The following is a 12404-nucleotide window of genomic DNA, read 5'->3' as shown; positions in this document are numbered from 1 at the left end:
AAGACTGACTGCCGTTGGGAAGAAACTATACTTATGGCATGAGGTTGTGGTCCTGTGCTGCCTCTGTCCTGTCAGACAGGGCGACAGTGGTACAGTGGTAGAGAAGTGGTAGAGAAGTCGTTTAGTAATCAGAAGGTTGCTAGTTCGATTCCCTGTCGAAGTGTCCTTGAGCAAGACACTGAACCCCTAATTGCTGCTGATGTGCAGTGTGCCATCAGTGTAAATGAAAAATGTGTATACATTGTAAGTCGCACATATGTAAGTCGCTTTGGATAAAAGCGTCTGCTAAATGACTAAATGTAAATGATCCAGTCCACAAACAGAACTGTGGTGTAGTTGCTTGCAGAGTCCAGGTTCTCGAGTGGAGAGCTATGCTCATTACCATATCTGTTGGTTCTATGGGCAAACTGTAGGGGCCCCAGGGAGGGCAGGGGGTGGGTCGTGATGGCTTTAGGTGGGAGTGCAGGGCGGTGGGTCGTGATGGCTTTAGGGGGGAGTGCAGAGGGCTGGGTCGTGAGGGCTTTAGGTGGGAGTGCAGAGGGCTGGGTCGTGATGGCTTTAGGTGGGAGTGGGAGTGCAGAGGGCTGGGTCATGATGGCTTTAGGTGGGAGTGGGAGTGCAGAGGGGTGGGTTGTGATGGCTTTAGGGAGGAGTGGGAGTGCAGGGGGTGGGTCGTGATGGCTTTAGGGGGGAGTGGGAGTGCAGGGGGTGGGTCGTGATGGCTTTAGGTGGAGGTGCAGAGGGGTGGGTCGTGATGGCTTTAGGTGGAGGTGCAGAGGGGTGGGTCGTGATGGCTTTAGGTGGGTTGTGATGGCTTTAGGGGGGAGTGGGAGTGCAGGGGGTGGGTCGTGATGGCTTTAGGTGGAGGTGCAGAGGGGTGGGTCGTGATGGCTTTAGGTGGAGGTGCAGAGGGGTGGGTCGTGATGGCTTTAGGTGGAGGTGCAGAGGGGTGGGTCGTGATGGCTTTAGGTGGAGGTGCAGAGGGGTGGGTCGTGATGGCTTTAGGTGGAGGTGCAGAGGGGTGGGTCGTGATGGCTTTAGGTGGAGGTGCAGAGGGGTGGGTCGTGATGGCTTTAGGGGGGGGTGCAGAGGGGTGGGTCGTGATGGCTTTAGGGGGGGGTGCAGAGGGGTGGGTCGTGATGGCTTTAGGTGGAGGTGCAGAGGGGTGGGTCGTGATGGCTTTAGATGGGAGAGCAGAGGGGTGGGTCGTGATGGCTTTAGGTGGGAGTGGGAGTGCAGAGGGCTGGGTCGTGATGGCTTTAGGTGGGAGTGCAGGGGGGTGGGAGTGCAGGCGGTGGAGGTGCAGGGGGGTGGGAGTGCAGGGGGGTGGGGGTGCAGGGGGTGGGAGTGCAGAGGGGTGGGAGTGCAGGCGGTGGGAGAGCAGGCAGTGGGGGTGCAGGGGGTGGGAGTGCAGGGGGGTGGGAGTGCAGGCAGTGGGGGTGCAGGGGGGTGGGAGTGCAGGGGGGTGGGGGTGCAGGGGGGTGGGAGTGCAGGGGGGTGGGAGTGCAGGGGGGTGGGGGTGCAGGGGGTGGGAGTGCAGGGGGGTGGGGGTGCAGGGGGGTGGGAGTGCAGGCAGTGGGGGTGCAGGGGGGTGGGAGTGCAGGCAGTGGGGGTGCAGGGGGGTGGGAGTGCAGGGGGGTGGGGGTGCAGGGGGGTGGGAGTGCAGGGGGGTGGGGGTGCAGGGGGGTGGGAGTGCAGGCGGTGGGGGTGCAGGGGGGTGGGAGTGCAGGGGGGTGGGAGTGCAGGCAGTGGGGGTGCAGGCAGTATGTAGTATGCAGTATATGTGTGAGATGAGTGGTCAAAGGCACTTATTGGGCCAAAGTTTATTAGTGACAGGTTTGATTAAAACCGACCGATAGTATTGTGGAGCAATCCCGTTGAACTGATTGTGTCAGATGACATTACAATCTAAGCAGCTGGCAATATCACTGCAGGTTCTGGGGACAGTGTTTGCCAGGAAACCTTTTACATTTACATTTACATTTAGTCATTTAGCAGACGCTTTTATCCAAAGCGACTTACATATGTGCGACTTACAATGTATACACATTTTACATCAGGAGCAATTAGGGGTTCAGTGTCTTGCTCAAGGACGATTCGACAGGGAATAGAACTAGCAACCTTCTGATTACTAAACGACTTCTTTATCTCCTGTACCACTGCCGCCCCTTTACCTCCTGTACCACTGTCGCCCCTTTACCTCCTGTACCACTGTTTGCCAGGAACTCTTTTCACAAGGAATAAAAACACAGTGCTTCTTCGGTTGACTTTGATTCCATGACAAGCTAACACTATTTTTTGTCAAGATTAGTAGAGCCCATTTCACGTCAATTCTGGAGAATTTATTTAGGCCTAGAATGTCAAATAATAAACATGCGTAACATGTGATATTGCATGCATATGCTTGCAATATTCAATTTAATAATCTAAATTCATACGTAAAAGATACTGAAATGAAAATGTATAGCTTACATCTTTGCTGAAATGTTAAACGTTTCAGCAAACATTCTGGCACTTGCTTGCGGTGCGTGGAGCAGGGGAGGTCAGCCCTATTTTCTATAGGAATAAAAGTTTTCAGATAAAGCCTTGGTTTTCTCACTAGGCTGTTTTCATGTACGGTGTGGGGATGAAGAAGAAGCTTTTACTGCAACAGCACAGTAGGTCCTGTATGGTTACTATACTAGTATTTGTCAATTACGCCCCAGTGCTATGGAACATACTGCCTATAGACATCAGGGAAGCCAGCTTGCTTAACATCTTTAAAAAAAAAAACTAAAAACGTACCTCTTCACATTAGCCTTTAACTAGCTACCACTTCGCACTATATATATATATATATAAATACTTTTAATTTAATTTAATTTAATTTAATTTAATTTAATTTAATTTAATTTAATTAAATTAAATTAAAATCTCTACTGGTGATATTAAGGGGTTAGATTAAATATATCTCTATAATTATAATTATAACTTTTTATTTTTTTTGCACTATATCTGAGTTATGTTTCTTTGATGTCTATTTTTATGTGCATGTCATTTCTTTGTGCATATTATGTATTTGCTGTAAAGCACTTTGAGCTGCATTCTTTTGCATGAAAGGTGCTATATAAATAAAGTTGTATTATTATTATTATTATTATTACTATGGTATTCAACGTTAATTAGACTGAAGTGTTATCCTTTACATGGCTTTTCTACTTAGAATTCTTCTGGGAACAGACTGTAGGCTATTAGGTCCAGTCGATGCATCCAGAACCCCGGCAGAACCGAACAGGTGAGTGACAGCCTGTTTAACCGGGGCGACGGAAGAGAGCGGACGTATAAAGGTATTCATTTGCGTTAAACAAGGCCGAACAGGTGAGTGACAGCCTGTTTAGCTGGGCGACGGAAGAGAGCGGACGTATAAAGGTATTCATTTGCGTTAAACAAGGCCGAACAGGTGAGTGACAGCCTGTTTAGCTGGGCGACGGAAGAGAGTGGACGTATAAAGGTATTCATTTGCGTTAAACAAGGCTACTGGTCACTGAATGTGTAGATATACTGATGATATGGGATATCCCGGAGACAGAGAAAGAACCTGCTGTGTAAAACGCAAGAGCAGCAGTGACCAGAAGCCTACATGAATGGGGGAGCATAAGATATGGCAGGTTGGATTTGGATAGTCTGTCTTCAGAGACTTCAAGTTCAGTTTTTCAAGCGTAACCCAGTGGTTCTCAAACTGGGGGGCAACCCTGCAAGGTGCCGCTTCTCCTCTCTTTGGCTTCGTCATGCTTGTGTGAGGCAGGCTTTTCCAAACTGACGGTGCTCAAATCAAAATAACACAATCACGCTCAGATTGAATGACTAGGTTTATCCAAAATTGCAAAATGCAAATTAAACAGCTTTGTTAAACAATACAGGCTCCTGATTCACATTGTTGCTTTGAAGGAATAATAATATCCTCATTATAATAACAACAATACTACCACTACTATACTACTACTACTAGGCCTACAACTACTACTATTAATAATAATAGTTATTATCTATATATCGATACATCTATCTATGTAGAACTGTTTGGGGGGACCCGTCTTGCAAAAGTTTGAGAACCCCTGAGTTAACCGAACCCCGATTTTTTCCCTCCAATATTGCGATTGCGATTTAATATGCGATTTTTTTTATTTCATCCTCTTTTTTCCCCCAACAAAACGTAATGAATGATTTAAATATGACCAACACAATATTAGATACATTTAGTGTAAAATATTCTTTCCCACATTTTACATTTTTATTTAACTGCTCATTACATAAACAACAAATCGGTGGCTTTGCCACTGTGCATTTAAGTAATTTAAACAAAGTAATTGTAAGTATAAACACAAGGCATGCACTTTTTAAACACGTTGTGCAAAATTTACCATCTTAAAAAAAGAAATAATATATATATATATATTTTTTTAAGACCACGTTGTAATCGCGCACGTTGCGGTTAGAAAATCTTGTTTTATCATATCGCGATTTTATCGCAAATGCAATGAATCGTTCAGCCCTAGAAAATGGAGAATGCATTTTTTCTTCTGCCTTAGTCTAATTAGACTAAAATATGTTAATAGAAAAAATCAAAGAAAAGTCATTAATGTGTATTTGCATCATGAATGACATTCGTTTACAGCAGCCTGAGCATTTAATTCAAGTCGGACAAATTAGACTACCTATTCCCATTTGCTCAAGACATTCAAGTTTAAACCTTTAAAAACAAACATTTCTTTCTTTTTTAAAAGCCAGCCAGGATATGTGTGAACTTCAAGGTAACTTCAAAGATGAATTGCATTAACCCTTAACACAGGTTTGCTCCTGCTAAAGATGAATTGCATTAACCCTTAACACAGGTTTGCTCCTGCTAAAGATGAATTGCATTAACCCTTAACACAGGTTTGCTCCTGCTAAAGATGAATTGCATTAACCCTTAACACAGGTTTGCTCCTGCTAAAGATGAATTGCATTAACCCTTAACACAGGTTTGCTCCTGCTAAAGATGAATTGCATTAACCCTTAACACAGGTTTGCTCCTGCTAAAGATGAATTGCATTAACCCTTAACACAGGTTTGCTCCTGCTAAAGATGAATTGCATTAACCCTTAACACAGGTTTGCTCCTGCTAAAGATGAATTGCATTAACCCTTAACACAGGTTTGCTCCTGCTAAAGATGAATTGCATTAACCCTTAACACAGGTTTGCTCCTGCTAAAGATGAATTGCATTAACCCTTAACACAGGTTTGCTCCTGCTAAAGATGAATTGCATTAACCCTTAACACAGGTTTGCTCCTGCTAAAGATGAATTGCATTAACCCTTAACACAGGTTTGCTCCTGCTAAAGATGAATTGCATTAACCCTTAACACAGGTTTGCTCCTGCTAAAGATGAATTGCATTAACCCTTAACACAGGTTTGCTCCTGCTAAAGATGAATTGCATTAACCCTTAACACAGGTTTGCTCCTGCTAAAGATGAATTGCATTAACCCTTAACACAGGTTTGCTCCTGCTAAAGATGAATTGCATTAACCCTTAACACAGGTTTGCTCCTGCTAAAGATGAATTGCATTAACCCTTAACACAGGTTTGCTCCTGCTTCCTTGCAAACACAAAAACATGCGCAGGCATAATGCGCCACTCTTGCAATAAAGGGAACGTGACATTTGTTTCGCCAGATAGATAATCAGACCTGGGCAGTGAAGGTTTGTAACTGGTGCATGCAAATGTTCCCTGTCCACACACACACACACACACACACACACACTCACACACACACACACACACACACACACACACACACACACACACGCCTCTGCAGGGCTGCTTTTGCCCACGTTTCTGCTGCCAAACTAGGGGCCCAAGGCCTATTGTTGATGGCGCTATATAAATATAAATATATATAAATATAAATATAAATGGATCAAATTAAATATTCAGGAGCTCTTCTTTGATATACAGTACCAGTCAAAAGTTTGGACACACCTTCTCCTTTTTTGAGAAGTGTTTTCTTTACTTTTATTATTTTCTACATGGTAGATAACACTTTTTTTGTTTAGTACATCATTCCATATGTGTTCTTTTGTATTTTAAATGTCTTCAGTAGAAATCTACAATGTAAAAAAAATAATAAAAGTAAAGAAAACACTTCTCAAAAAAATGAAAGGTGTGTCCAAACTTTTGACTGGTACTGTAGGAATTATGGTAACTGAAGCAACACACTGAATTAAACAAACACAAAACAAGACAAAACAATGAGTTTCCGAAGAAAGCTCTTCGGACCGTGAACACATCCAGAAATGCTGATGCTCCATCTATTCAAGTAGCTCAACGAAGCTCAGTTATAATCCTGCCTTAAACAGCACAATGTTTTTCAAGCTGCACAAACATAATTGCAAAAAGGGATTTTTCTAATGAGGAATCAACCTTTTTAACATGATCATTTAGCATTAACATAATGTGCCATTGAAACACAGGAGTGATAACTGTAGAAGATGGGCTTGTGCTTGCTCTGTGAGCCTTATTGTAATAGTCCTAGTAACAGTATTTCTCATCAATATGTTATTTAAATTAAAAAAATGCTTTTCTTTCAAAAACAAGAATATTTTTCACTGATTCCAAACTTTTGAACAGTATTGCGTATCCCCCAAGGTTTGAATACCTGCTCTACGTCTCTCTTTCTGTGCTCGAGGGTTTTGGACAATTATTAACAAATTACTCACCTCCTCCATTGGAATATATTTTACGGTGATCTTGTAATCTTTAGGTATGTTTTGCTTCTGTTGTAATTAAACAAAACAAAAAAACAACAACATATGAATGACGTTTACTATGCATGACATTCTTGACATAGGTCAATAGCAATAGCCACCAACAACAATACAGTTGCCACTGAAAAGGCAGCGAATTTGACAACTAATGTATTTTGGTGATGTGAATATTGATATTTTTCTTTTGTGCTGTGAAAGACCTGGAGGACAAAACTCCTTTTGAGAATGTTGTGCCTCTGTGATGTCACACACACACACACACACACACACACACACACACACACACACACACACACACACACACACACACACACTCCCTCTCTCTCATCTTTATTTCCTCTTCTCTAATTCCTCTACTAGTTTGGTCTTACTGCTTGAGTCAGGTGTTTTCAGGTTGCCCTCATTTACCTTTCTTCTTCAAGAGACAAAGCAATATATGAAAATCCCCTGAAATCTTCACAGCCACCTGGTGGGCATTAGTATTTACATCTCATGAACAGGGGGTCACCCTTTACCACTCTTCTACTTCTAGGGTTTATATTAACACTTCTGTCCTGTGGACACATCTCTGGATACATCTCTTTACCACTCTTCTATTTCTAGGGTTTATATTAACACTTCTGTCCCGTGGACACAGCTCTGGACACATCTCTTTACCACTCTTCTACTTCTAGGGTTTATATTAACACTTCTGTCCCATGGACACAGCTCTGGCATCTCTTTACCACTCTTCTACTTCTAGGGTTTATATTAACACTTCTGTCCCATGGACACAGCTCTGGCATCTCTTTACCACTCTTCTACTTCTAGGGTTTATATTAACACTTCTGTCCCGTGGACACAGCTCTGGACACATCTCTTTACCACTCTTCTACTTCTAGGGTTTATATTAACACTTCTGTCCCATGGACACAGCTCTGGCATCTCTTTACCACTCTTCTACTTCTAGGGTTTATATTAACACTTCTGTCCCATGGACACAGCTCTGGCATCTCTTTACCACTCTTCTACTTCTAGGGTTTATATTAACACTTCTGTCCCGTGGACACAGCTCTGGACACATCTCTTTACCACTCTTTTACTTCTAGGGTTTATATTAACACTTCTGTCCTGTGGACACAGCTCTGGACACATCTCTTTACCACTCTTTTACTTCTAGGGTTTATATTAACACTTCTGTCCTGTGGACACAGCTCTGGACACATCTCTTTACCACTCTTCTACTTCTATATATTATATTAACACTTCTGTCGTGTGGACACAGCTCTGGCATCTCTTGCCCGTTGACCTTCAGAGGGGTTCAGGAGGATTCATTGAGACAGCTTTTTTGGACTTCAATAGAAATGTGTAAAATCTCCTGTACTTAAAAGAATAATCAGGTGACTTACCTTCAGGCACTGTCTACCCTGAACAGTGAAGCACTAGCATGGCTCGCGGACACAAGCTTAGTCATCTAACAGTATGAAATGTATTTTGAGACATACGAATATATATATATATATATAGATGACTTACCAATATAGATATTTTCTCAATATCATCTGTTATAGGGTTTCCAATTTCACTTGAATGGGCAGCAACTGCAATGAACAGCAATAAATGGAAACAGATGTGTATCCAAATCTGAAAAACAGACAGATAATTTTCCATTAACAATAATAATACTTAAGTAGGGGGATTTATGTGAACTGTCGTCACACAGTGGATAGAAGCATGGCATTTGGTACATATGTGCCTTAGGTCAGTGGTTATCAAACTTTTTGTCCGGGGACCCCATAAAATCCATTTGCCAAGTCTCGCGACCCCCCACACATTTTGACAGGATATTATAGGTCTAAATTCAGTTTCATCTTGAATGATGAGACTGCTTGCTGAGACAATATTAGTTTTCATTATCCACCCTGATGTAGAAAACACCATTTCTGATAGACTATACAGCATGTCAAAGCCTAATATGTTGATGCACAGGGCAGCAAGATCATTTCGCGACCCCCAAAAAACGTTTGGCGACCCCACTTGGGGTCCCGACCCCTAGTTTGAGAACCACTGCCTTAGGTGATCATAAGACATCTTAGAAGGGGTGCCCTCAAACAGGAAGTGAATTTTTCTGCAAATGACAGATTATACATGTCATTACAGATATATAACGCTGATTATAACAATTATGTAATTTGGAACACATAAGCATACAGCACACAGTAGGCTTTATAATGAATGAAACAGTATTCAAAATGATTGCCCAGTATTCCCCAGTCAAGACCAAACAGTTGATCATCTATCTCAGACTAAAGTGTTCGAAGGCTGAAGTGTCACCCAATTCTCCATGCTTCAAGTGTAAAGAATATCAATGAGTGCTTTGCTTTGAAGGGGGCCTATTGGAATACTATAGTCTTCTAATAGGTCCTCTTTGGTAATACTATGACAAGGAATAGAACGCACCTACTGCCTGTGAGAAAGCTGACTTGTGACAACGAGTGGTGGTGCACCTACATCGGTAGAGAAAACGCCTTTAAAACCTCAATTTTGAAGCAGACGTGAATAAAAAGCAAGAAGATACGATTGGAGTAAGTGACTGTGTGTCACAGCGATAATTTTTTTTTGCCGTTTCCATTTCATCTACGAATTCGAAATCTTCCTTCATATCAGAATACTGCGAAGTGAATTTGGTTGTCAACGCACATGTTGTCAACGCAAGACAGTTAGAAACACATACTTCTTCATAATCGTAATGTTAATAAATAGGTGGACAATCCATGGGACGAGAACCACAAATGTAACCTTTGACCACTCCCGAGTTTGCCGTTTGCAAGGGTGAGTGGGGGGTTTATGCATAACAGCTTGCAAGCACCAGTGGGCTACACTTACAATGTCTCCCATGTTTCCAAGAACACGACACAGGATCAGGGCGGAACACTACACGGGATCAGGGCGGAACACTACACAGGATCAGGACGGAACACTACACGGGATCAGGATGGAACACTACACGGGATCAGGGCGGAACACTACACGGGATCAGGATGGAACACTACACGGGATCAGGGCGGAACACTACACAGGATCAGGGCGGAAAGAACACTACACGGGATCAGGACGGAACACTACACAGGATCAGGGCGGAAAGAACACTACACGGGATCAGGATGGAACACTACACGGGATCAGGGCGGAACACTACACAGGATCAGGGCGGAACACTACACGGGATCAGGGCGGAAAGAACACTACACGGGATCAGGACGGAACACTACACGGGATCAGGGCGGAACACTACACGGGATCAGGATGGAACACTACACGGGATCAGGGCGGAACACTACACAGGATCAGGGCGGAAAGAACACTACACGGGATCAGGACGGAACACTACACGGGATCAGGATGGAACACTACACGGGATCAGGGCGGAACACTACACGGGATCAGGACAGAAAGAACACTAAACGGGATCAGGGCGGAAAGAACACGACACGGGATCAGGGCGGAACACTACACGGGATCAGGACGGAAAGAACACTACACGGGATCAGGGCGGAACACTACACAGGATCAGGGCGGAAAGAACACTACACGGGATCAGGACGGAACACTACACGGGATCAGGACAGAAAGAACACTAAACGGGATCAGGGCGGAAAGAACACTACACGGGATCAGGGCGGAACACTACACAGGATCAGGGCGGAAAGAACACTACACGGGATCAGGACGGAACACTACACGGGATCAGGATGGAACACTACACGGGATCAGGATGGAACACTACACGGGATCAGGATGGAACACTACACGGGATCAGGGCGGAACACTACACGGGATCAGGGCGGAACACTACACGGGATCAGGACAGAAAGAACACTAAACGGGATCAGGGCGGAAAGAACACGACACGGGATCAGGATGGAACACTACACGGGATCAGGACGGAACACTGCACGGGATCAGGACGGAACACTACACGGGATCAGGGCGGAACACTACACGGGATCAGGACGGACCTGCCAGATTTGGAGCGGTGTCGATATCTCAACAATTCAATTCAATTCAATTCAATTCAATTCAATTCAATTTTATTTATATAGCGCCATAACAAAACAATTGCAGAGCCCAGAGCCTGAACCCCCTTATTGCAAGCACAATGGCAACACGGGCAAGAAAAAACTCCCTGTTAGTCAGGAAGGAACCTTAAGCAAGAACCACGGCACGTAAGGGGGGACCCATCTGCTTGAGGTCGGCCGGGTGGAGATAGGAAGGGGGGATGGGGAGGGTTGTGTGGCAGAAGGGGATGGGAAACAACAGGTGTTGTACATAGCCTGCATTTGGTAGATGTACATAATATATATACAGACATCCGGTGGTAAATACATGATACAGACAAGACCAGTTTAGTGGGTATACACTGTGCTCATAGGGTTACTGTTACAGGGGTAAGGGGAGTAGGAACAGAGAAACATGTCGATGGTGGCAATAATATATATTGTATATAAATGCTAGCATAGGGTATGGGGTAGAGTAAGTGTACGGCAGTGCGGTGGCGGTGGGTGCAATTGGCCGAGGGTTTCTACAGGTAGACCGGGTGGAGAGACTACAGCAGCGTCCCATAGTGAAGATAGTCTAGACCAGGAGACAGCACTAGGAGCAGAGGCAGCGGCAAGAGACAAGTGGGATTGCTCAACAGCAACAGATGATTGCTAACCCAAATGACAAATTATACATCCCCAACGCTGACTATTATAATTATGAGCGTACAGCAGACACGACGCTTCATGATTAATCAAACAGTATTCAAAATGAGTTGAAAGTCTTCATTTATTGGGTGCAATCTGCTACATAACTTCCCCAATCAAGGTCAAAACATGATCATCTGTCCATTTATTATGTTCAGGGACCAAAGTGTTGAAAGACTATAACCATTCGCCATGCTTTAAGTGTAAATGTCAATGAGTTGGCTGTTTCTACAGTGTCTGTAGTTAAAGATTCTGTTGCTGCACCAAGACAAGAAAGAGTAATTTTCTACAGTTTCTTTACAGTAATTATATATACAGTGTCATGTCCTCTAGCATGTTCAGAAAAACGGGCTCTCCACCACATTAAGTGGCTGTATATCTTTCTAAAATCTTGACATATGACTCCAAAAATTGTTTCCTGTGCCCTTTCCCAAAAACGCTCAGAGTGTTGTCCATTGTGTTAAGCAGTTTGTGAAACATCCCTCTCTCCACAACCAACTCTAAGGGCTCCAGAGAAGTCCCCAGCACAGAGCCAGGCTTCTTAAGTGCTGGAGAAGTTTGCCAGCTACATTGACACTGAAGAAAAAACCAGAGGATTGCTAGTCAATGCACAAGTGAGAGTTTTGAACCACTTCTTTTCCCAGCACTTCCTTCTTTCAATCTTTACTCTCTTCACTCTTTTTCTTCACCCTGACTCTTTTTCACTCTTCTTCCCATTTTTCTGTCTGTTCATCAATTCCCACCCTTTGTTTCCTCTTTTTTCACATCAGCTTTCTCTAACATTCGAGTCCTCTATCCTCCCTTCCATCTTTGTTTCTTTATTTCTTTCCATGTCCTGTCTATGTCTTCCCCTTTATCTACATTTACATTTTTACATTTAGTCATTTAGCAG

General features: G+C 43.7%; 1 protein-coding gene across 2 annotated transcripts in view; it reads right to left on the bottom strand.

The window, feature by feature from the left end:
* kitlga (kit ligand a) overlaps positions 1 to 12404 on the bottom strand; it is a 66758-nt gene that overhangs the window by 14609 nt on the left and 39745 nt on the right. For both annotated transcript variants that reach the window (XM_012839016.3, XM_031563775.2), the window contains exons 2-3: positions 8301 to 8408; positions 6738 to 6794 (exon numbers count right to left, since the gene is read on the bottom strand). In XM_012839016.3, coding sequence (XP_012694470.1) covers positions 6738 to 6794; positions 8301 to 8408 — 165 coding nt within the window. The remainder of the gene's footprint in view (positions 1 to 6737; positions 6795 to 8300; positions 8409 to 12404) is intronic.

This window comes from Clupea harengus, chromosome 3, assembly GCF_900700415.2.
Source record: "Clupea harengus chromosome 3, Ch_v2.0.2, whole genome shotgun sequence".
Taxonomy (NCBI): domain Eukaryota; kingdom Metazoa; phylum Chordata; class Actinopteri; order Clupeiformes; family Clupeidae; genus Clupea; species Clupea harengus.
This window is presented reverse-complemented; position numbering and strand designations above follow the sequence as displayed.